The sequence below is a fragment of the Phyllostomus hastatus genome, unplaced genomic scaffold, assembly GCF_019186645.2.
Source record: "Phyllostomus hastatus isolate PE091 unplaced genomic scaffold, TTU_PhHast_1.1 phas_scaffold_93, whole genome shotgun sequence".
NCBI lineage: Eukaryota > Metazoa > Chordata > Mammalia > Chiroptera > Phyllostomidae > Phyllostomus > Phyllostomus hastatus.
In genome coordinates this window covers 28,510,465-28,537,408 of record NW_025334042.1, presented here as the reverse complement: position 1 = coordinate 28,537,408, position 26,944 = coordinate 28,510,465, and the positions used below count along the sequence as shown (strand labels likewise).

General features: G+C 38.1%; 1 protein-coding gene across 2 annotated transcripts in view; it reads left to right on the top strand.

The window, feature by feature from the left end:
• The first annotated feature begins 305 nt into the window (after positions 1 to 305).
• The window catches only part of PDZRN4 (PDZ domain containing ring finger 4), a 319,315-nt gene continuing 292,676 nt past the window's right edge, over positions 306 to 26,944 (top strand). Inside the window, exons 1-3 of one of the 2 annotated variants that reach the window (XM_045829406.1) lie at positions 306 to 923; positions 3,195 to 3,281; positions 5,113 to 5,211. In XM_045829406.1, coding sequence (XP_045685362.1) covers positions 306 to 923; positions 3,195 to 3,281; positions 5,113 to 5,211 — 804 coding nt within the window. Of the gene's footprint in view, positions 924 to 1,713; positions 1,833 to 3,194; positions 3,282 to 5,112; positions 5,212 to 26,944 lie in introns of those variants that run through there. The other variant, XM_045829407.1, reaches the window with a different exon arrangement.

Genomic DNA, 26,944 nt, shown 5'->3' with positions numbered 1-26,944 from the left:
TATTGTAAGCTGGCCTCAGTTCTCCGCGGACAAAATTTGAAAGACTATAAATTGCACAGCAGCGAATCGGGGGAGGCGTCCCTTGAGGTGGCGTCTATTAGAGTCAATACGGCGGGACCAAGGGACTTAGCTGGAGCCCGAAAACTTCCAGCCAAACTCAGACTACAACCCCCCACCCTTCACCTCCTCCCCTCGCAGCAGTAAGGGCCGCCAAAGGAGCGCTGTCCAAGGGGTATTCCTAGGAGACGAGGGGGATCAGAGAAAGTGGACTCCGCCTTCTCTTCCTCGTTTTTCTCATCCTGGCCATGGGCTTTGCCCTGGAGCTCTTCGCGGAAGCCGTGGACCCAGATTTCGAGTGCAAGCTGTGCGGCCAGGTGCTGGAGGAGCCCCTGTGCACGCCTTGCGGGCACGTCTTCTGCGCCGGCTGCCTGCTGCCCTGGGTAGCGCGGTGGCGCCTGTGCCCGCTGCAGTGCCAGCCCTTGGCGCCCGGCGAGCTGTACCGGGTGCTGCCTCTGCGCAGCCTCATCCACAAGCTGCGCATCCGGTGTGACTACCGCGGCTGCGGCCGCTCCATCCCGCTGCGCGAGCGGCCAGCGCACGTCGAGCACTTCGGCCCTTCCCGCCACAGCCGCTGGGGCTACGTCCCCGGGCCCGGTGGCTGCGGAAGCAAGGACGTGCCCACGCGGGGGGGCATCGGCTCGGCGCCCAGGGCAGCCAGGGCCGGGAGCGCGCGCGGGGGGCTGCCGAGCGGCAGCTGCGGGAGCGGGCGGGGGCTCGGGCCTCGAGTGCTCGCCTGGAGGCGGCGCGAGAAGGCGCTGCAGGGCGAGGAGCAGCTCACTGCCCGCAGGTACCAGGAGAAGTTCACCCAGTACATGGCTCACGTCCGCAACTTCGCCAGGGACCTGAACGGCGGCCACGGCCGGGTAAGCGCAGAGGGGTAGGGCACTCGGAAAAGGATCGATTGGGGTGGAAAGAGGAACTTCAGGATTCCCGTGGAAGGTGATAGACCCTTCCTTATCATGCAGTAGAAAGCACCCACCCGTCCGGACCTTACTGTACTATCATTTCTCTTTCGAATGTTTTAGTAATGCAGTTAACGAGGATTGCTCCCTCTCCGCTTATATTAGGATCGTCCAGAGTTAAACAGTTCGAATTCCAACTTTTCCACGAAGAAGGATGAATTAAGGAAATTCATTTCCTCACCCAGAAACTTGCTGCCCGTCTTTCAATCTCCTGCCTACCTGTGTTTTGTACCTTGGCCCATACCTGAAGGCAGAGAAAGATAAGTCAGGAATCAGGGACCTCTCCGACCTTGCCTCCTCTCTTCGCTGCACCAGCATCCCGGTGGCCTGGTCAGACCTACACCTTTGGCTCTGAATGACTTAGTTTCCCCTGTTAGACCGCCCATGTCAACCACCTTCTGCTCAGTGCAGGGATTATCAGAGACGTGGGGAACTAGAGTTAAAAGATTAAGAGATGAGATATTTTTTTGGATTTGCAGAGTTACTTTCATCACCCTGAACTTCCCTAAATAGCCCTTACCTGCCTTCGTGTTTCATTATTGGTGAAGTGTGCATGTGTGACTTGGGGAACCAGGTCTGACAGCAGCCACAGCCATCTGCGGTCAGAGCAGCCCCAGCGCAGCGGCTGTTTCCCTTCTTTGTCGAAGCTGCTGGCCCCGAACAGTGAACAGTGCTCGTGGACTGCCCGCTTCTAGACCGAATAAACAAGCCTCTTTGCAGCACCCCTCGTGAAGAGGCTTGTTTATAATGCTGCTACTTCTCTTCTGGAGGACTTCTGCACAGTGTTTGACATTGTTGGTCGCTGCCATGGTGAGCAGGGATTTAGCAGAACTTGCACTCCATTCAAGGAGCTGTTTTCATTCTTCAGCGTCCTGGGGAGGAGCAACCCAGAATGATTCCCATTTGGGACTGCCTCCAACTCAGGCATGGGATTAAGACGCTTCTGGCCTTGAAAATTGAAACTCGAGGGGCTAGAATGTACCTACTCTGATACACCGAAGCATACTGCTTGTTAAAAGACTGAATGCTATGGTTCTCTCTCTGTCCCTATTTTATACAGGTAAAGTTACAAAATTCGAAGAACCAAGAGAGAAGCACAGAAATAACGCTCTGTAGTGCCAGTTCAGGTTTCAAGTTCTTAGGGAAGCAGGGGCTGATGGAAAGGGCAACAGCTAGAATTATATGAGAGAAGTCATTCAGCAAGTCAAGTTATTGTTCTAAGAAGTGAGGAAAAACTGCCCGCCCGTGATTTGCAGACTTAATTATCGGAAAGCTTCTCTGTGCTCCTCAGAAATGTTTTCACACGACCAGTAGGGGCCGCTGTGTGCACTGCTGGGGAAAAGCTCCTGGGAAAAAGGTGGTGATGATGGTAGCAGTGGTAATGATGCTCCTGAGATTTTTATCATTAGGAAGTAATTACCAAATATACAATATCCTAGGATAGTTAATAATATCCATAGTCAAAAATAAAACCCGTCTAGTTTGGCACTATTTCATCTTGTTTTAAAATTGGTCTTTACTAATAAACAGGTTGTAGGTAAATGCCTATGTTTTTAACTCTGATTTGGCCATCGTGAGAGAAATACTACTTTACTTGGCAGAGATCCTGATTTTTAAAAATCCTTCAAGAGTTATGCAAAGCCAGATAAGAATATTTACAATTAGGATAACTGTAATCGGTCAAATCCTGCATTATAATAGTAACCCAAATAGTACAGTTGAACGAAATTTATAAATAGTTCACTATTCCTTAAGACTTTCTGAAGTGAAATTGTTACATAAAATAATTCTCAGATTCTTTCACAATTTATTTTACTCCTCTGTAATAAGGGGAAAGAATAAGAATAGCTACAGAGCTAAACCAGAAATCTGTTTTAAATTACAGTGAAGTCCGAATTAGATGATGAACACATTAGTATAAAAGCTGCATGTGTAAAAATGCAATACCATTCAGTAGAAAATAGTTATTTTTCTCACATGCATGGTTGTTCCCTTCAAATACATAACTTTCAAAGTTAGTTTAAGAAGAAAGTAACCTCTCAAATTCAACCATTCTTAATTTTAAGGATTTCCTCTTTTCAAATGTTGATTTATTTGCAGGAAAAACATTACTCTAGCATTAATTTTTTAAATATTTTTACTTAGCTTGTTATTTTATCCCCTTTCTTCCAGGATGGAGAATATAAGCCATTCACCATTGTATTAGAGAGAGAAAATGACACTCTGGGATTTAATATTATAGGAGGTCGACCAAATCAGGTAACCCACCTATTAACACATAGCTCACTCTTTGCTTATAAAATAATAGAAGACTTAGCTTTCATTTGTGGATTTTGAGTAAGGAAAACAAGTGATTTGATCTTTAAAATCATGCTTGTAATCAAATAGATTCCTTAATGCAAATATTCCAGTACATACATATATATATTTGAAAAAAAAAACAAAAGAAAACAACAGCTAAAAATCTTGTTTCTCTTTGCTAATGAAAAAAAAAGTATGCATCGTGTTTAATGTACATTGTATAGCCCCATTGGCAAATTTCTTAAACAAACCTATTTCACAATAATGTGTATGGGCAATTTCTATTTACTAATGTTAGACAATTGTATTGCTTGCTGTACCTCCTATTTATTATGTTAAATTGGTCAGTTTTCAGATACTTATATAGACCAGGCAGTATATAATATATGTTGAATGAATAAAAGAAGAGTTAAAATAAGTTTTGAAATAAAGAGTTATTGTTTTCACAACTACCTAGAAAATGCCATGTTGAAGGACAAGAGTAAATTTAAAATATTTTTGGCTCCCCAAACCAAATCTTTTATTTAATCAAATGAATAATACTTTCTACATTGATGCCAATTGTTAATAAAATGCATGGTTATAAACTTATACTGTACACTGTAGTTGCAAAGTATTATTATATCCTTTAAATGCTACATCAACTTAATCTTCACCATAACTAGAAAAAAGTGGTGAAGTTTTAAAAAGAATCATATTCTTTAATTTTCCCAGTAAACTGCCATGAAATTTTTGCATCCTGCATTGCAGATGTTGTCTTGAAGTTGCTGGCCATATGCTCTGTTTAGGTCAGGATGGCAATGACATATTTCCTCTGTGTTTAGTATTTCAAAAACCTAGCAACTAATGACTGCTTGGCTTCTGTTTCTAGAACAGCCTCCACTTATTACAGAAAATACAGATGTCTTTTTCATCATATCATTTTTGTTTCACTCCCCCCTAAGGAATATTGTGATAAATGCCAGTTAGGTGTTTGACATTTAGATGACATTGGCCATTTTTTAGAGCCTCTTAAAATGCGTGTTAAGGAAGGCTAATTAAGGAGAAATAATTTTATTTAAACTGCTATGAGGTAAAATGACATTTAAAATTACACAACGTATTATTATAGGACACTGAGCATTTTTTCTAAATAAGTTTTTTTAATGTAATTGGTTTCCTGAGACTGGCTAAAATGTCTGCTTTTACCATATTGGCTATGTGTTTGAGGTTTAACTAATCATCAGGCTCATTACACCTGGAAATGTGTAAAGATTAGCTTTGAGTAGGTTCTGTTGCGGTTTAGAGTTGATCTTTTGGGGTTTCACACTTGAGCAAGCTCCCCGTCTTCCCTGTGACAGGGAACAGAGCTGTATTTCCAAATCTGTCACCATGAAGATAGGTTATATTTTCAAAACTATGATCACATCTCAAACCAATTATATAATGAGGCTGGATATCCTTTTTGTTTTCTTTAACTTATAACCCTTTTTAATTGGACCTCTCTATAGAAGTGAGACATTTTATAAAGCATACATGCCTTTTCCCCGTAGCTTCTTACGTATACACAGAAACATAAGGTAAATAGGTAAGCTGGTCAGAGATGCTGCACTTGTTTTTTAGAGCTTCCATCTTGATTAATGACTGGCATTAAGTTAAAATTCGATGTCAAATCGTCAAGTGAGAAAGATAGTTTCATGTTAAGGAGGATTGACAGTGTGACATTTACTAAATTGTCCTTGATTCAGCTTAAAATTTTGTTTATATATTTCTTCCTACTAATGGTTATGTTTTTTAATAAAATACCCAGGAAGAAATATCAACAGAAGGAATTTATGTTTCAAAAATTTTGGAAAATGGGCCTGCAGACAGAGCAGATGGCCTGGAGATTCATGACAAAATCATTGAGGTAAGACAATACTAAAACACAAAGATGATTCATGGAAGAAACATTTGGACATTTTAAATATCTAAACTTGTTGGTTTATCTGGACATGGTACTTATTAGCATGTATATCTAGCTAGAACATATAGTATATATCTCACCTATATCAATTATTAGATTGAAATAAGGTAATAATTCACCCAAAGTTTCTAAATGTATTCATGAATATCTGTTTTAGTAATTGTCTCTCTACATTAACTGTGAAGGTAGTTGTGTGATAATTAAGGGGTTAATTTTTATAACGCTTCAAAAAAGGGATAATAAATCTCTGCTGAAGGACATTTTTGATAAGGAAATATTACTATTTTTAAACTTGATATTGGAGTTTGAAGTTATTCGTAAGATTTCTTTTACTAGTTTTTAGTTTAATATGGTTATCTTCTTCGTGTCTTTTTTACATGAATAAAAGGAAGCAGCTCTTTCTTTTCCTATTGTAAAAACCTGGTGAGAACTCTTCATTTTTCCCTAGGGTGCATTGTAAGTGTATTGTTGTATTTGGTATTGGCAAAATTAATACTTTCAAGTCAGTGAAATTTAGGCTATGATAATAGAATTTGGAGTCACTGCCATTTACCACATCAGTGTTTTGAAATTTTAACTAACTGAGATAGTATTATTAGGTGCTACTGTAAATGATTAGGGCATTTGTGTCAATGGAGTTATCTCCAATGTATTAGAAAGTTGTAAGGTGTGTTTGACTCCACTGTACTTTTTGGAAAATGCTATTCATTCTAGATTCTATAATTAGTAGTGTTATCTTTTTGAATGTTTATATAAACTGTCCTGATGTTTTCCTTTGTTAAACTCTGAATAAAGTTTTAGGTCTTCACTTATTATTTGCTTATTTTAAAAAAGTTGAATTTTGAATCATTCAACCTAGGATAGGGGTAAACAGTATAGAAGAGCCAATAGTTTTCTGTTTTGGAAGAAGAAAACTCATAACATTTATAAATTAGCTGAATGGGCACTTTGAGGAAGAGAAAAGAGATGCCTTGGCTGGAAAGGTGTGTTTTTTATCTGCAGAGGCCTCTTGCGGCACGATTCTCCCCTTCCAGTTGTGCAGCCAAGAGCAGACAGGCCTGCTTTCACCGGCGCTGTCCAGGTTGTCTGCACAGTCGGCCCGGTGGCACATTTGTATCACAGCTTCTAAAGTTAGGATTTTTCTGTTTCTACTTGTCTTTGTGCAGTATAAGTAAAAGGGCCACATAGCAAAAAATTGTCTTTTTTTTTCAGCCTTTTCTCTAAATCCTTTTGGTTTTTCCATTTAACTGGATTTAAATTTCCATTTAACTGCCTGCATTTGATACTATTAGAAGGGCCATTGAAACTGAATACAATTAGTATACACACACACACACACACACACACACACACACAGCAGAAACACATACTAGGGATTTAGAAAACTATTTTAGCTAGGTAACAATGTTATATATGCTTTATTAATGTTGCATTAAAAAAGAGGAGGAATAATTTGTCTTTTGTATTGTGACATAGTAGTTTTGTTAAAAATTTATTGGTTTTATTAATGTAAGGAGGTAATGTTATAAAGAATATGGTTGATAAATGAAGTGCATCTAGATATCTCTCTAATGCTATTACTATATATGCCAAAAGAAGTTTACTTATCATATAAGATAATGATCAAGGACATCAACCATGAAAATCTAAATTATGATTTATGACTAGCTGTTACAGTAGTATTATGTCACATTGTTGTGCATATATCAGCAGATAATAATGAGAGCTTTAAATTTGCTTCATTGATAGAACTTATCAATAAATATTTTATGCCAGGGTATACTGGTAATATGCATATGTTTGTTACGGTTCTATAATAGATTCATGTGACCACATTTGCAGTTAAGAAGTAAGTTAGATGATATGTATATTTCTGGAATGTTGTCTGTTAAATAGCATGAAATATTTTAGGAGGAAGATTATTAGAACTAAATCTCACATAGTTAGTCATTCAGTGATGCCATTAGTTTTTTTTTTTAAGATTTTTTAAAATTTATTTTCAGAGAGAGGAGAAGGGAGGGAGAAAAAGAGGGAGAGAAACATTGATGTGTGAAGGAAGCATCAATCCATTGTGCCTCTCACACGCCCCCAACTGGGGGACCTGGCCTGCAACCCAGGCGTGTGCCCTGACGGGGAATCGAACCAGCGACCTTTTGGTTCAGAGGCCAGCAGCACTCAATCCACTGAGCCATACCAGCCAGGGCACCATCAGCTTTTTAAAGTAAATAGATATTTGTGTGACTTTATTTAATACATATATTTAAACAAATAGCATACAGTTGTAAAAGATCCATATATACCAATTAAAGTTAGGAATATCTGATGCTTGCCAGTCATTGTACCTCATCTGCTGCTGCAGTACCAGTCAACTTTGGGTGTTTTATAGTAATAGGAAACTAATAAGAAATATATTAATTAATTTAAAATACACAGAAGAAGAAAGAGAGTTTTAAAATAATTTCTTTCCCATTTTTTGTGCTTAATGATTTGTTTACTGAACTCATTCGCATTTAAAACGGTGCTGATTTAAACCTGGTGCAACGAATGAATTTGTTAGCAGCATAAAGTGCACCAACAGTTCATATATTATGAAAGGATTCATACGACCTACCTGCCACAGTCTCACACATTACTAAGTGCTTTGAATTCAGTGATATATGAATGAAATAAAGAAACTGTTAGGCAATTTATTTTTATTATAATCATGATATCCTAAAAATATTTTGGCAAGTTAATTGCTCACAGCACACATTACCACAGGTTCTGAATTGTTCTTATCAAATAAAAAATTTTCTTAAATCATTCAGTTGAAGGAGAAAATAGATATGCTTTAAAGATTTGGTTCTATTAATTAAAGAGATTTTACTAATTCTCATAAAAATACTAGATAGAATTTTGCCAAAGTTTAACAAAAGCTAACAGCTCCCAAAATAGTATTTGAAACATGCTGCTTTCCACTGAAACTGATCAAATAAATGCAAGAATTATAACAGAAAAAATCATAGTCATGAGGTATTCTCTGTCATATGTATGACAGTCATTATGTATTCTCACATAATACAAAGCAAATTCAGTCTTGGAGTCAGTTCCATTAGAAACCGTGTTTATCACTTTCTAGGTATTTAAACATCTGCATTCATTAAAATAGTTGTGTGGGGGGGGTTCAGAAAAGAAATCATTTGTGATATTGGAGTTATGCCATTAGGTGCTGAAGTATCACTGGAGACTGAACAGGCAGAAGATATTTTTCAAGGCTTTTTGAAACGTCATAGAAGTTTACTTAGAGCAGGAATTCACCAGAGTGAACATCCAAATAAAAGCTGTTTTTTACCCCTTTCAGACTCAAGAGAACCACAGAAGACCCTTGATACTATCAGAGGCCTAGGCACAGTTTTCTAAGAGGTGGATACCAGTAGTATGGTTATCATCGTGTTAGATGCCTGAGGGCAGGGAGTGGAGAATCCAGGTTCACTGCTGCTGTCAGCAACTCTTTCTCTGCTATCATTTCTGTGATGCTGATAGCAGGCTCTGCAATCAAGACCCCAGAGTGGGAAAGTGAATAGGAGGGTGGATAGTCATTTACAGATCTTGGTTCACACATTCTTCTCCTTACCCCTCCCCCAGCTCCCCACCAAGGCTGTGTGGCAGGCGAGTCCACACTTCTCTCAGCCTCAGGAGACCAGGGAGTGAGGGTGGGGGTCTGTGCAGAGAAGAATAGTTTGGAACAGAAAGCAGACTTTTTATTAGTGTATATATTAAAATCCCTTCTGTTTATTTAGCTTGAAATCATGGTGAAATGTAGGACACAAGGCCTTTTAATTTATTTTAGAAATAGTTCCCACATTGAACAATGTCAGGGCAGCACTTTCCAGAAAGTGCTGAGTTAAGTAGTAGCAGGAAGAACTTTACAAATGTAATGTCTCAGCAAGAATTTCTTAACTATTTCAGACTGCTACACTTTTTTTTTCTGGAAGCTTCTACCTTCCACCTTTTATGCCATTACTCCCTGCATTGCTATAGTAAGAATCTTTGCTGGTTATCCAGTTTATTTGCCTAAGGCTCTGCACAGTTCCATTACAGCTGTTTTAACGCCGGAAATTTAAATACAGATCGGAGCTGAACATTCAGGAATGCTGTTGAAGCAGATCGACAATGTGCTATGTCTGCATGTGCCTGATGGCACAGGGGCCCTTATTACCTCACAGAGCAGCCCCGCTAATTTGTGTATGTGTAAAAAGCATTTACAAGTTTTGTAGATGACTTGTAAGGCTGGTGGGCCATTCGTTTTTTGACAAATTGCTATTAATTCAAACACGTCACTGAACTCTTCAAAAAAATCATTTTACATTTTCAAAGTGTGTTTTAAGTGTTCAAACACATTGACCAATTGAAAGAATTAAGAAAGAACTAAAAGTAATTGTGTTAATGCAAGTAAAGAATCATGTTGTAATGAGGTTTGTAATCATGGTTAAATGTTACTTAAATTGAATGTAGTTTTAACATCATGATATAGTTATCATTATATAATTGCATATTTAATGTCCTTTGACAATTACTGTGGTATAGTGGAAAGAGCATGAATACTGAAATTCTGGCTGCAATTCATCTCCTGCCTCTTGAGACTGCGTGGCCTTCTGAAAGCCAGCAGTGCCTCAGTTTCTATGGTGTTCACAGTTACTGTGTACGCAAAGTGCCGGGCACAGGGCAGGCTCTTGGAACCCACCACTGGGAGCCTGGTGTGTCTTCCACAGCCTATGCAAGTAGTTTGTTCTCCAGAGCACTGAGACCATACCCAGCACAGAGGGCTGGGTATTTTCCTTCCTTGGAGAATCCAGGTCACACTATCCCAGCCTTCAGTGATTCCCATTTCCATAGACACCACAGTTTGGATGAGCAACTGTAGGAAGCTTTAAGTTGCACAATGTTCACATATTCATATGTACAGTCGGATGCAAAAAGAGCTGTAGGAGAAAACTTTATAACTATACACTCATGATTTAATTCTGTTACTCAACAAGTATTTACTAATTTCCTGTAGGTGCCAGATGGCATACTGTGTGCTAGAAAAGAGCAATAAGACCCGTTGTCTGCCCTCAAGTGACTCGTAGAGTAGAGGTCCTGTTTTCTGCCTGTACGAGGCAAGGCGGGCTATTGTATAAAGCTGCTTCTTCAGTTGCTTCAAACATAAATAGGCATCGCCATGTTGTCTTAGTGGAATGACACCTCAGGTTTAATCTAGTTTTCCTGTTCTCCAAGTAGTAGCTCAATTCTTTTTGAGAAATCATGACAGTGGTTAATTTGTAAAATAGAATCTGTAGATATAAGACAGCATCATAGTTTCAGGAAAGGGCACAGACTTTGAACTTGGGTTTTGGCCTTGAGTATGTAGCGAGTTATCTCACAAAGTTTTCTCAACTTCTCTTTTTCAGGGATTTTTGTTTGTTTTTTTTGCTTTACCTGTAACTACATGAGCAACAATAGCTAGTTCCTGGATTTTCTAACTTGATGATCATAGTGTTCTGCCAGTCCACTGAGTTTCCATTGTTAATAAATACAGTTTTATTTTAGCTTACAAGAGAGGCTGGAAAGGTGTTCACACCGTTGAGTTTTATTGTGTCAAGCACTGTTTTATCTATTTTAAATTTATGGGAAAGGAACTTAAGTTTTGGGGGGGTTTTTGAGTGCTAAGCTTCTCAGAAAGGCATCAGGGCCACACATCTGACTGCACAGTTTACACACTGAGTAACTGCACGTGGTGCTCCCGTCAAAAATGTGACTGTAGTTCCCGCTCTTCAAATTGTTCTGTGCTACACAATCACATCGGAATACTTATAACATTATTTTATTTTATTTATGTCACATTTTATTTAGGTAGAATTCACATACAGCATTATATTAGTTTCAGGTGTACAACATAATGATTTGGTATTTGTATATATTGTCAAATGACCATATCACCACAGTAAGTCTATTTTTACAGAATTTATTTTCCCATGGTTAGAAGTTTTAAGATCTACTCTCTTAGCAACTTTCAAATACACAATTCGGTGTCACTAACTATAGCCACCATGATGGAAATCACACTCATGATTTTTTATGCTGAAAGTTTGCACCTTTTGACCCCCTTCACTCATTTCTCCCACACCACCAACTCTGCCTCTGCCAACCACCAATCTGTTCGCAGTATCTATGAGCTTGTTTTTATTGTTTATTTGTTTTATTTTGTTGGATTCGACATGTGAGAAAATACAGTATTTTCTTTCTTGTCGGACTTGTTTCACTTAACACAATGCCCCCAAGGTCCATTCATGTTGTTGCATATGCCAAGATTCCATTCTTTTCTGTGGCTGAATAATATTCCATTGTGTATATAGAACACATTTTCTTTGTTTGGTCATCTGTTGATGCACATTTGGGTTATTTCCATGTCTTGGTTATTATAAATAATGCAGCAGCAAACAGAGGAGTGCATATATCTTTTTAAGTTAGTATTTTTGTTTTCTTTGGATAAATAACCAAAAGTGGAATTGCTAGATAGTGTGGTAGTTCTATTTTTAATTTTTAGAGGAACCTCCATGTGGTTTTCCATAGTGACTGTACCAGTTTATATTCTCACCAAGAATTCACGAGTGTTCCCTTTTCTCCACATCCTCTCTGGCATTTGTTATCTCTTGACTTTTTTCATAATTGCCATTCTAACAGGTATGAAAAGATATCTCTCTATGGTTTTGATCTGCATTTCCCTGATAGTGATTCTGAGCTTTTCACCTGTTGGCCATCTTCTTTGGAAGAAATATATTCAGATCCTCTGCCCATTTCTTAATTGGATAGTGGGCTTTTTTGCTATTGAGTTGTGTGATTTCTTTATATTGTGAATATTAGCCACTAATCAGATATATGGCTTGAAAATATTTTCTACCTATAAATTTTGTTGGTGGTTTCCTTGCTGTGCAGAAGCTTTTGGTTTAATTAGTCCCTTTTGTATTGTGCTGCTTTTGGATAGAATGTTCTGCATATAGCTGTTAAGTCCATCTAGACTAATTTGTTGTTTAAGGCTGATGTTTCCTTATTGTTTTCTGTCTGGATGATCTATCCATTTATGAAAGTGGGGTACTAAGTCCCCTACTATTATTTTATTGCTATCTCTTTCTCCTTTTATGTCTGTGAATATTTGCTTTATTTATTCAGGTGCACTTATGTTGGATGCACAGGTATCTACAAATATTATATCCTCTTATAAGATTGACCACTTTATCATTATGTATTGGCCCAGCTTTCTTATGGTTTAAATTTGCATGGAATATTTTTTTCCATCCCTTCATTTTCAGTCTGTGTGTGGCCTTATGTCTGAAGTGAGTCTTTTGTGGGCAGTATGTAAATGGGTCTTGTTTTAATTTTTATAATCTGTTCAGCCACTTTATGTTCTTTGGGTAGAGAATTTAGTGTTTTTACTTTTAAAGTAATTATTGATAAGTATGCATGTACTTATTGTCATTTTTTAAAATTGTTTTCTGGCTGTTTTGTAATTTGTCTGCTGCTTTCTTCTTTTCCTGCTCTCTTCCATTCTGGCTTGATGACTTTATTTAGTGGTATGTTTAGATTCCTTTCTCATTATCTTTTGTGTATCTACTATAGATTTTGCTTTGTGGTTACCATGAGGTTTACATACAACAGTTGTTTTAAATTTATAACAATTTAAGTCTGAACATATTCTAAAGCTCTACATTTTTACTCTCCCCCACACTATAATTTATGCTTTTGATGTCACATTTTACACCTTATGTTTTTATCGCTTAACTAATTATTGTAGGTACAATTATTTGTACTACATTTGCCTTTAGACCTTTACTAGTTTTATAAGTGATTATCCTTTACTATATATTTTTCTTACCAGTGAGATTTATACTTTTATATGTTTCTTTATTACTAATTAGTGTCCTTTCTTTTTTACTCAGAGAAGCCCCTTAAACATTTCTTGTATGACTGATATAGTAGCAATGAACTCTTGTCTGGAAAACTCTGTTTCTCCAATTCTGAATGATAATTTTGCCAGGTAGAAGATTCTTGGTTGGAAGGATTTTTTTCTTTTTAGCATATTGGATATATCATGCCACTCCCTATGGGCTGCCAAGTTTTTGCTAAAAAATCGACCCATGGTCTTATTGAGATCCCCTAATATATAAACAGTTGTTTTTCTTTCTTTGCTTTTGAAATTCTCTCCTTGTCTTAACTTTTGACATTGTAATTATAATTCATCTTGGTGTAGGTCTCTTTGGTGCCGTCTTTTTTGAAATTTTCTGGGCTTCATGGATTTGGGTATTTGTTTCTGTCCCCAGGTTAGGAAAGTTTTCACCATTGTTTCTTCAAATAAACTTCCTACCATTTTCTGTTTTCCTTCTGAGACTTTTATAATGCAAATCTTAGTTTGCATGATATTTTCTCATAAGTCCCATTATATCTTCACTTATTTTTTCTTTTTCTTTTTTTTAAAAATAAATTGTTCTGGATTCTATTTCTTCTTTTCTTTTTTTTTAAGATTTTTTATTTATTTATTTTTTAGAGAGGGAAGGGAGGGGGAGAGAGAGAGAGAGAGAGAAACATCAATGTGCTGGGGGCCATGGCCTGCAACCCAGGCATGTACCCTGACTGGGAATCAAACCTGCGACACTTTGGTTCACAGCCTGGGCTCAATCCACTGAGCTACGCCAGCCAGGGCTATTTTTTCTTTTTCTTTCTTTGCTTTTTTTTTTCTTTTTGGCTAGTCTGGCTGACTTCTGCCATATCTACAAGTTAACTAGTCCTTTCTTGTGCTTCATCTAATCTGCTGTTGAAACCCCTGGAGTATTTTTTCAGTTCAGTTTATTATATTCCATATTTGTGCATTATTATGTTCCATTTATTTGTGCATTCATTGGCTGATTTTTGTATGTGTCCTGACCAAGGGTTGAAACCACAACCTTGCTCTAAGCAACTGAGTTATGTAGCCAGGACATGTCTCTATTTCATTGTGGTTTTTTAAAAGAAATATTATCTTGCTTTTTCTGGTAACAAACTATTTATCTATCTATCTATCTATCTATCTATCTATCTATCTATTTATTTATTTATTTGCTCAACTTTCTGTGTTTGTTTCTATGCTTTAGATGAAACAGCCCCTTTGCCAGTCTTGAAGGGCTGGCCTAGTGTATGAGATAAAATTTGTCATACAGCCCTGCCCAAGCTCTTGGTTGTCTCTGAAACATTTGTGACTGTCCAAGCAGCCTATTTTATTTTTAGTGCAGGGGTGTGCCAAGACCTTTGAGTATCTCAAAGGCTGGGATGGAATCTCAGTATCTCAGTCAGTACTTAGATTCAGGCTGATTGGAAGCCAGATGCTCAGGTAGCAGCCTTTAAGGTATGCAAACATATACTGTCCTGTGGGACAGCATGTATAAGTCCCACTGACCACCAGAGCCAGGCAGTCTAGAGGTTTTCCCTGGTCGCAGTTGTGAACTTCAGGTGAGGGTCTAAATTCCTTTTTGGAAGACACTACAGAGCTGTAATGAGGCAGAGGGAGAGCACAAAGAACAAATCTCTGGCCTGTGTTCCCTGAGAGCACTCCCTTAGCTTCTATTTCTAAAATTTAATCTTTATTGTATTTTTTCCCCATTACCATTTAGTCCCCTTATCCCCTCACCCCCCAGCAATCACTACACCGTTGTCCATGTGCATGAGTCCTTTTTTCCTTTCTGCTCAATCCTTTCCCCCACTAACCGTCCCCTCCTTAGCTGTCATCCTGCTCAGCATCTATGTATGAATCTTCCCCATTTTGCTTGTTAGTTCAGTTTGTTCATTAGATTCTACACATTAGTAAAATCATATGGCATTTGTCTTTTCTCTGACTGGCTTATTTCACTTAGCATAATGTTCCCCAGGTCCATCCACACTGTCACAAAGGGTAAAATCTTCTTCCTTTTTACAGCTGAGCAGTGTTCTATTGTGTAAGTGCCCCATAGTTGTTTTATCCACTCATCTACTGGTGGACACTTGGGCTTCCTTAGCCTCTAGATGTATCCCAAACCTGAAGCCTCCCCAAGACTGAAACTTCAGGACCAGCAAATAGTGCCTCTTCCATAGAAAGGTTGGGGTATATTTCAGATGGCCCTCTGTGTAGTGCCCTGGAGATGGTAGCCTGCCTAGAACTGTCACTCCAATTGTTCCAATCCCACGGGACCTAGGCACACAAGTCCCCTGGTAACTAGGGGCATCCCATGAACAGCAGCCACCAAAGCTAGGGCACTAGATGTAGCAACTGGGGTACCAACACAGGTATGTTCCATTCTGAGAGATGCTGTGCTCTGGAGCACTCAGAGGGAGAACCAGAAGATGGCGCCTGCCCTCCAATGTCTCAGGAAATGTTTACCATCAGCCCTTAGATGTGTATTTGTGAGAATTAGAAGCCTTTCCTGCAAGCTGTAGCTAGGACCCTAAGCTAATAGGCTTCTTTCACAGGAAGATTGAACCCCTGGGTGTGTTGCCTCTTTTGTGCCCTGGGCATGATGGCTGTTTAAGAAATCTTTCTCCATGCATTACAGTTTTGTGGAACCTGGAGCAGAAGCCTCTCAGGCCATTGGAACCAGGCAATGGAGAGGAATCCTTTGTCAGTAGCCACAAAAGGCAGGACACCAGGCAAGGGTATAAGCTCCTTTCTGGAAGATACCGGAGAGCAGGAATAAGGCCGAGGAAAAGTGCTAAGATCGTGTCCCCTGGCCTCTGTTCCCTAAGAGCCTTTCCAGAGGCTTCTAGAAGTGTGCCGAACCAGAAGGCTCCCTGCCCCTGAGGCCGAAACTCCTGGACAAGCAGCCAGACTTCTTTCTCAGAAAGACTACAGTTGTGTTTCAGTCTGCTCTCTGTGCAGTACCCTGGGGGTGGCTGTTCCTTAAGAACTATCTCTTGGATTGTTACAGTCCCGTGGGACCCGGGAACGCAAGCCTGCCTGGCCTCCAGAGCCGAGCAATCGAGGGGCGTATCCTGCAGAGCAGTTCCAAAAATCGAGTCACCAGATGTAAAATCAGGGCACCAGATGTGTGTAAACATTCCCCTCCAGAAGATACTGGTGCTTTGGAGTGAGGCAGAGGGAGAGTGCAAAGATGTCACCCTCTGGGGTGGGGGGAAGAAAAAGAAAGTTAAAAGGATAAAGAAGAAAAAAAAGAAAAGAAAAAAGAGAAAGATGGGGTTCACCAGCTACTACAGGCAGAGGGAGAGCATGGAGGATGGCATCCACCTGCTGAAGCGTAAAGATGGCACCGCCAGAAATAACACAGGCAGTGCCTACCCACTCTAGTGAGGCACAGAGAAAGAGCAGGAGGATGGCACCGTTAGCCTCCATCCCTGCACAGTATCTCAGCAGGCCCTGCTTCCCAGACCAACCCTTTAAAATTAGCAAGTGTGTCTCTTTCACTCCAAGTCTGGGCACTTTTCACAGGGCTGCTTCTGTGCGAGGACCTGGGTGGGCCAGTCTGCACTTGAGACCTTTAGGAGCTGTTTCTCAGTTTGCAGAGCCCTTTTGGTTTCACAAGTGTGATCCATGTCTGTCTTCAAAGCCGGATGTTGTAGGGGCTGGTCTCTCAGGAGGCTGCCCAAGGTAAAGAACAAACTCTTCGCCGCTCAGGGAGAAGGTCTCAGATTTGAGTTTTTGATGGTGAGTCCCTGTGCCAGGGATGGGGTTTATGGCAAAAACTGTGTCTTGGCTTTTCCTACCCATTTCTCTGTGCTTCCCTGTTCATCCTTTCGTTTTCCTGATGTGAAGGGGTCCCTACACCATTTTTAATATTTTTTTTCCAGAGGAAATTATTTCATATGTAAGTGTAGATTTGGTGTGTCTGTTATAGGAGGCAAGTTTGGGGTTTTTCTACATTGACATCTTGAAGTAGAATCTCCTTATTAACATTGTTGAGATTTATTTTAAAATGAGCTTCAGGGCTGATGTTCAGAAAAATTTCAAAATAGGCAGTGTGTCTTGTCTTACTATCTCTTGTCCTATTTATTTTTCTTTCAATCTTCATAGCCATCTGGCATCTTCTTCCTCATTTTTTTATTTCTCTGCAGCATTTGTTTTTAGGAAAGAATGTCTTTAAGGTCACATACAAATAGACATTTGAATAATAAGTTTGCACTCTGGGTTCTCTGAACCTTAACTTGGAGATAGTGCCTTAATGATTCCCAGGCTTGTATCATGTTCCCCTCGAACAGCACAGTTGCTTCTGGAATACTTTGCCTTCACCCAGCCTCAAGCATTTGCAACTCGACTTGCCTCCTACTGTCAGGGTTGTCTTTTATTTATTTATTTATTTATTTATTTGGCTTAAGGTCCTCTACTAACATTACATTGTCAACAGGATAAAATCTAAATTTATTAAAGAAGCAAAAATGGACCTTCAAAAACCATTGTTCTTTTCTTTTCTTTTTTTTTTTCAGTTTTCTCTTTCAGACTCTGGACTGTGGTAACATGAAACTCCTCCCCTTCCTTATCTTCATGCCCCTCTGCCTTTTCTTTTTACCTTGTGTTCTGACTCTACTCTCACTCCCACATCTGTTCTTGAACTGGCAAGTTTCTGAGTATCCTCAAAAATCCTCCACTTTCTGATGCCCTTCAGATCCACCAAGGGGAACTATTCTCTTATCTCTGTTGCCAGTAGATTTTTATACCTCTCACTTTCACTGTACTTTTCATATGCTGTATTGTGTATCTATGCTATGATGTTCTTCTTCCCCCACAAATGTATAGGTTTCTTAAAAGTGGTTTAGAATTACATTGAACTTAATAGCTCCAGCACCTTCCTGATTTTAGCTGCTGTGTCTGGCAAATTACAGGCATTCTGTTAATTTTCTCTGGTGGAGTAAGTGAATACATAGACCTTGAGATCAGAATTTTGGGCATTATGGTGTTAATGAAAGAGTTTTTGAGGTGCCAGGGGGGCAGTCCTTGAAGCCTATCCCTGTTACATCCTATTCTTTCGCTTTGCATATTTATCACAAGGATAAACTTACTGTTTCAGTTTCAAAATCTGTACAGTCTAGTGGTAATAGGTTGAAGCAATTGTATATCTCTACACTGTTTCTTCTAGTTTTAAATAAGAAGGAACTCATATCTACAATACAATGTTTCAACTTATGTTTATGCAAATTGCAATTGGATCTGAAGATGTGTGTATCCGCCTTCACCCTGATGCATATTTTTTTTGCTATTGAACTTGAACACTTGTAAAGCTGACTGAAATCACATGCTGGCCTGCACAGCAGATTTGTAGAAAATGGCACTGGACTGAACGTGGAATTGAACAAAAACATGATCAACCACAGAGGAGCGGAAGAGATAAAAGATGTTTTCAATGGTTCCAAGTTTTGTAAGTGGTTTGGTGAAGAGACAGAGTTAGAAGCTTCCTAGAGCACTAAGGAGTGGTCGGGGAAACCCTTTGAAGTTCTCATGATGAGAGCCGCTTGGAATAATTAACAGTAGCCCCAGCTGAGGGACTTTTTGAGAAGTTTAAGGAAAAAATTCATAAAGTTTGTTGCTAGGAGCTCTTTATGGCAAATTTAAGAAAGTTGTCCTTTGGTAGAATAGAGGCTATTACATTTCTACTAGATTACAGTGGGATACTACAGACAGGAATAGAAACTTCCCCATGATTTTCTAAAATGTTGTTTTTCCACTTCCTGTGAAAGCATCACAAAGCTGGAAAGGGCAGCTGAAATGTGGGTGGAGTTGGTGCCTGATCGTCACACCCTGTGGATTATTGTGGTCACATCACAGTCCAGTGGCTCTGTGGACAGTGCCTTTCAGTTTCCCTCTTTTTAGTGGTTAATAGTGTTCTTAAGAAGAAGCTTATCACCCTGACCAGTATGACTCAACTGGTCGACCATCATCCCACAAAGCTAAAGGTCACCGGTCCGATTACAGGTCAGGGCACATGCCTGGGCTGCAGACCGGTCCCCCAGTGGGAGTGTGCAAGAGGCAACTGATTGTAGATGTTTCTTTCCCTCCTCCTTCCCTTCCCCTGTCTCTAAAAATAAATAAATAAAATCTTTCTAAAAAAAAAGGAGCTTATCACTTCTTTTGTAATCAGCATCTTGGGTGATTCAATAATATCTTCAAATAAAAAAATGCTCCAAAGAATAGACATTATTCATTACATGGTTTAACAATTCTATATTGCTATAAATGTATAGGAATAAATCTCCCAATACATAAGATTAAATAAGCAATTGACTGTGCTGTTCACTTTATAGGAAAATAGTTGTTTTTTATAATATAATTAGGATAAAACCCAGCACTGAATAACTAGAAAATATATATTACATTAAAATAAGTTTTAATGTATTTCATATAAAATTCAGTAATCTGATATTTTACCCACATACCACATTTAAGTAAAGGAGACAATGAATTTAACTTCTGTTTCTATGAAACTGGCTTATCTTTGTTCCTTATATAAGTAATACCATGCCCTATTTGTCTTTCTCTGGCTTATTTCATTTAGTAGTATAATGCTCTCAAGGTTCATCCGTGTTGTCCCAAATGGCAGGATTTTCCTTTTCATGGCTGGTTAGTATTCCATTGTACGTCTATGTGCCATGTCTTCCTTATCCAGTCATTCACTCCTAGACACTTACATTGTTTCCATATCTTGGCTATTGGGATAGTGCTACAGTGAACATGGGAGTTCAGATATCCCATCAATTTACTGTTTTTCATTTCTTTGGATACATACCCAGCAGTGGGTTGCTGGATATGTAACCCATTTTTAATTTTTTGAGGAACATCCATATTGTTTTCCACAGTGGCTGCACCAATTTATAATCCCACGAAGAGTGCACAAGGGTTCCCTTTTCTCCACATCTTCATCAACATTTTTTTTCTCGTTTTTTTGGTGACAGTCACTCTAATAGGTATAAGATGATGTCTCATTGTGGTTTTGAGTTGCATTTCCCTGATGACTAATGATGTTGAAAGTCCTTGTGTCTATGCCCTCAACCATCACCTGATACTACCTATTGTTGACTTATATATAGGTCATTCAAGGTAGACAATGCATGAGCAGGTAGAGTCAGATTTTGATGAAGTTCATGGAAGGCATTTTACATTTAGGTAAGGAGTTAGGTTTTTATAGTATAGGCAATGAGGGGTCAGTGATCATTTTTGAGCAGGGGAATGACATGGGTAATACAATGATTAAAAGAACAATAAAAATGGGATATGTAAATAGGTTGACAAATGAAGGAACTTGAGATAGGGAGACTTGAGATACTGGTGAGTGCCACAGCTATCCACATGCGCTGTAACAAGGGCCTGTAGCAAATGCAATAGAAAACTGCCGGAAGGTAGTGACACCTCTGTTACTTCATTCATCACACTTGTCCTGAGTATTTCCCCTTGTCTTCACTTTCAAAATATACTCACCTTAAATCAAGAGTGGTGATTGCTGCTTGTATTTAAGTAAATTGTTACAGAAGAGTCACAAATCCTAAGTGTCTAGTGCAATGAATGATCATAACATCACCCATATAGCCAACCTTCAGATCAAGAACAGGACATTGTAAGCACCTAGGAGTCTCCTGTGTTCTTCTGTCCACCAATAACTTCAGTCAAGTTTTACCTGTATTTAAATTTTGTTTAAATAGAATTCACATAGTAAGTTTTCTTCAGAATATGGCTTCTTTTATTTAACATTTTATTGGTAAAAATTTACTAATGTTGTTGCATCTGACTATAGTTTGTCCATTCTTATAGCTGTGTGACTATATGACTATATCACATTTTAGTTGTTAATTTTACCATAAGTGCCACAGCTAAGTCACATTAGTACAATAATAGTGCTCTGAAAATTCTTGTATGCATCTCTTGGTGAGTATATGCAGGCATTCTTGTCTCTCTGTGTCTCTCTCTGTGTCTCTGTCTCTGTCTCTCTCTATCTTTTGCACCCATAGGAGTCCATTTGTATATTGTAGATTCAGAAGATGTGTGCATTTGTGTATGTTCAGCTTCAGTGATTACTGCCAAACAGATTTGTTAAAATAGTGGTAGCAGTTTACATCCTTACCAGCAGGGTCAGAGTTTCAATTACTCTGCATACTTGCAAAGATGTGGTAGTGTCTGTTTTTGAAAATTTAAGTCTAGTACAGTGGTGTATGCATAATTCCTTGATGTCTAATGAAGTTCAACAAGTTTATGTGTTTACTGGCCATTTCAATATCCTTTTTGGGAAGTATCTGTTTATGCCATGGTGAACACAGCAATCCTACAATCCCTTTTCTGCACTGTCTGACACACAGTTGTTTGATGAGTGAATTAATACCTACAAGGTTATAAAAATAAAGCAAAGATAGCATTGCTCTTAAAACTATGCTTTTACTATAAAATAATGTTGAATGTGAACCGTAATTTAAAAATAAAGTTAAACTTTATACCTCGCATATGTGAGGTATGCAGTAAATATGCACTATTTAAAATAAATAAATATGGATGAAAAAACTTTCTTAAGTTTCTTTTAAACATATTATCTATCACGAAGTGATTATACCCTTCCTACCTTACTCAGTTTTTTTTTCTAGAAGAAGCAATGTTGTATTTCTTTTGACGTTAGCACACTTGATCATCTTGGCATACGATTTTTAATGATACTGTTTTTGTAGGGCTAGTCTTATGTTGTGTGTGTATCCCTTCCCAATTCTTTGTTACAGCATCAAAAAGATTAATATGATCCCCAAACAAATACTTTTTGCCTAGATATACTGTTACAAACCCTTTCACCTTACTGAATGTGTGGGTGTCATTTTTTCAGAAGCATAATTCTTCCCAACAGATAAGAATGATCAAAGAAAAATTTTCTTTTTTTCCTTACCTGAGCTTTTACTTAGAGGAGATTTCTTTTTATATGCCAGAACTTTATAATGCATATCTCCTTTTAGAGAGGCATAATTTTTCTTTGGTCGACATTAGAAATCTAGTAATGTCAGATCCTACTGGTTCAGAATTAGGTCACTGAGGCATACTAAGGCAGCTCTAAGATAAAAGTAAATTCCCAGGCATACACATGTTGAGACTGTGTCTTAGAGCTAAAAGAATTGCTTGGCTGATGATTGTTACATAAGCAAAAGATTGAAAAATGATTTCCAAATAAAAGTAAAAAGAAATGCTGAATACTCTAGCAATATTTTACATAATTAAACATTTTATAATGCAGAATCATGTGTTATTGAATAAATTATTGAACTGTAATTTGTACACATGTGTCTGATACAGAGAGAACTCATAAAATGTATCTCAACATATATATAAATTGTGTACCAAAGGCTGTTTACTTTCATGATAATATTGTGAACAATGATTATTTTAAAGGCCAATAATAGCTCTAATATTTATGACCTCCTTATTGGGTAAGCCCTATTCTAGAAGCTATATGAAATATATTGGTGCAATTAAAGGATACCGTGAATAACAATTTAAACTTGATAAGGGTCAATTTTATCATAATCAACTTGTTTATGCCCGAGGAGGAAATGTGGGTCGTTTTATTTGGAGCAGTAATAACCATGGACAGACTTATAATGGAGACCTGTGGAGGTGATGATGCCAGCTCTTTAAACCAAGAAGTAAAGTTCAAGTTAATTATAGTAGCAGCCCAACTTATTGCTTACCAAAAAATCAAGGAAACACAGTGATCATTGTCTTTCTTGTAGCATTTAGAGTTTGTAATGACTTTATTGCTTAGAGATTACAAAATATTGTGGAGCAAGTTCTAGATAAGTTTGTTCTTTTTAAAAAATATTATTAAATTTATTAGGGTTACACTGGTTAGTAAAATCATATGGGTTTTAAGTGTACAATTCTATAATTCATCATCTGTATACTGTATTGTGTGTTCACCTCTCAAAGTCAAGTCTCCATCACTATTTAGCTCCCATTTACACTCTTTTACCTGCCCCCACCCCCTTTCTCCCTGGTAATCACCATACTGTTCATGTCTATGAGTTTTTTTGTTGTTATTTTGTTTTGCTTAATTCTCTCAGCTGTTTTACTCTGAGTCCTCAGTTGTCAGTCTGTTCTCTGTATCTATAAGTCTGTTTCTATTTTGTTTGTTATTTTTTTCATTAGATTTCTCCTATAAGTGAAATCATATTGTATTGTCTTTCTTTGACTGTCTTATTTAGCATAATATCCTCTAGATCCAATCATGCTTTAGCAAATGGTGAGAGTTCTTTCTTTTTACCACTGTGTAGTGTTCCCCTGTGTGAATGTACCACAGCTTTTTATACACTCATCTACTGGTGGTAACTTGGGTTGCTTTTAATTCTTGGCTGTTGTAAATAGCTCTGCAATGAACATAAGATGGATATATACTTTTGTCTCAGTGTTTTGGGTTTCTTTTGATATATCCCAGAAGTGGGGTTGCTGAGCCAGTCATAAGGCAGTTTCATTTTTAGCTCTTTGAGGAAACTGTGTTCCTCAGTGTTCCCCATACTGTGTTCCACATTGACTCCACCAGTCTGCATTCCCACCAACAGTGTACTGGGTTCCCTTTTATCCACAACCTTGCCAGTACTTGCTGTTTGTTGATTTGTTTATTATGGCCATTCTGATGAGTGTGAAGTGGTAAGTCATGGTTTTAGTTTGCATCTCTCTGATCATTAGTGACATTGAACATCCTTTCATATGTCTACTGGCCATCTGTATGTTTTTTTGGAGAAGTCTCTATTCAGGTCTTTTGTCCATTTTTTAATTGGATTGTTTGGGGCTTTTTGGTGTTGAGTTCTTTATAAATTTTGGATATTAACCGTTATCAGTTGCATCATTGGCAAATACATTCTCCCATTGTTACTGGCATAAAAGCAGACAAAGATCAATGGAGCAGAATAGAGAGCCCAGAAATGAACCCACACCTTTATGGTAAATTAATATTTGACAAATGAGGCAAGGTCATATATGGGGTAAAGCTGGTCTGTTCAATAAATGGTGTTGGGAAAACTGGACAGATAAATGCAAAGAAATGAAACTAGACCACTTCTTTACACCCCACATAAGAATAAACTCAAAGTGAATTAAAGATGTAAAAGTCCTAGAGAAAATAAAGGCAGTAAGATCTCAGACATTTCCTGTAGCAATATTTTATCTGATTGTATCTCCTCGATCAAAGGAAACAAAAGAAAAATAAACAAATGAGATTACATCAACCTAAAAAGTTTTATATCGCAAAGGAAACCACCCACGAAATGGAAAGATAGGTTCATTCTTCGTTCTGAATGTTCTATCGTTCTGAAAGCCAATTTTATGCTTTATGAACATTAATCTGGTGTCCGCTATCCTCTATCCAGTTGATTCTTCTAGGGTCCAGTTGTTAAATCCAAGGATTCATAGTGTACTAGAAATGTCTAACCAGCTAAAAACAGAGGTTTTAAGTGCAAGCTGTACAAAAGAGACTTGACTATTTGGTTGAAGGAAAAATTTTAAATCCAATTCCAGGTTTCACTTGAAGAGAGTTTTCTGCTTTGAATGTATGTTCCTGATGGTTTTCCATATGATATTTTTTAGCTAAAGAAATCTCCACCCCAATCTGTAGTCTTGTGACTTTTTGCTAAGAGGTTAGCACTGCACGTGTCAGTAATATTTGTTTGCATCGCACTAAGGATTTAGCTTCTAATCTTTGTCACTTATTTAACCAGTAGCAGCTGACAAAACTTCACCTTTTAGAATGATCACAACCTGTGCTTGCTTATCATCTTTTACCATATTCATATTAATTCTTGATATGGGGGTGGCTTTGTAATATAAACTACTTAGAAGAATAGATGAAATTTTTTATTTAATAAAAGCCTGGACCTCAAGTCTGTAGGAAACATGCTCCATAAGCCTTTTAACTCTGAAAAAAATCCTGTAATAACATGAGGGTGGCTTTTATTTGGGGGATTGAGAATATCTTCTTTGAGGAATGATATTTATAACTTGAAACATGAACAGGTGTGTTAGGCAAAGATGTGGGGGCAGAATTTTATAAACAGAGAGATGATGATGCACAAAAGCTCCGAGATGGGAAAAATCAGAGTGTTACAGGAACTGAAAGGAGGCTGGTAGAAGAAGGGTGTGCAGAGGGGGTCGAGCATTTCAAAGGAGCTCATTCACGCAACATCCCACAGGCGAAGTGGCTATACGTCCCGGTTGCCCTGGGCAACCTTGTTGGTCTGGCAAAATGATTAATAATGTCCCTACTACTGTCAAAAGTGCTCCATTTTGATGTTAAATTATATGATCACCCAATTGACAAATTGGGGTTTTTTAATCCTACGAAAAAATAGGAGCTATTAGAATATTTAAACAGTGAAGTGACAGGGTCAAATCAGCATTTTAAGAAAACTACTGTGGCCCAAAAGTCATGGGTAGACTTGAGGAATCAGGATGAAGATAGGGAGACCATTTTGTCATCAGCCAGTTGTTCAGATTCCAGATGGCAGGCTGGATCAGGGGCTCAGCAGTGGTGACAAGGAAAATTTATGAACTCAACTTTTATATTTCAAGAGTAGACTCAGGATGGTCATAAAGAACAGGCGTCTCTCTATTGGTCTAATCAGATAGCACTGCCTTTCTTCATTTCAGTAAAAATTCACAGAGGCGTGCAACGCCCACATTATACTACATTTTAAGTAACTTTCTGTTTACATATAAGATGCTCTGTCTTATCAGCATCATGTCTCCTGACAACCTGTAGCAAGCTTTTGTTTTGTTTTTAACATTTTTTTATTGTTGTTCGAGTATAGTTTTTCTGCCTTTTCCACCCACCCCTCGTAGCAAACTTTTGGAAAGCATTATTGTCAGCAGTTGATCTAGGATGGCTGCATGCAGCGTTGATTTGGAGCCTGGGCTCAGGTAGAGTTTCAGCTTTGCCACCTGTGGTTACAGGATGGGGTAGTGGCTGGCCTTCTTTGGATCCCCATCTCTAAAATGAGCACAATAACAGTGCCCCTCATAAGGTTGTTATCCAGATTAAATGACTTAGTATTTGTAACATGGTAGTCCCTGTGTAAATTTTGTTAAATAATTAAAAATGGTTACTGTGTAATTTATAGTTTGATAAGAGGGTTAGTGGGATAATTATAGATCTAAATAATTTATACAATATTGATGATGAATATTATCTATTAATAACCAGTTAGTCCCTTAAATATAAACCATAAATAGTCATCACAACTTGAACTTAACTAGAATTCTGTCTGGAAACAAGAGGGAAAAGGATAAAGAAATGGTTACATTTTTAAAAAAAATACGTTTGTAGGTTTAATAATGTTGTAGGATTAATTTCATCAGGTTATTTAGAATATGATTTTCTACTTCAACCTATTAGATCTATATTTAGAGAATGTTAGAGTTAGGGAAAGCCATTATACATGACTTTTTCTTTTTTCTTTCTTTCTTCTTTTTCTTTTTTACAAATTCTTTAATGGTAGAGATTAGAAATCAGGGCTTAGAAAAATTAAGTGACTTGCTTGCTTGAGAGAAGAATGTCTGAAGAGCTTTACATGTTCAAGGGAGAATTTTATAGTTAGTAAAATCTAATCCTCTTACTCTCTAGGTGGTTCTGAGTACTGTAAAAAGCTATGAGATGTATTTGTGAAATGGCAGATGCATGTGTTTCTCCAGGATGAAAAA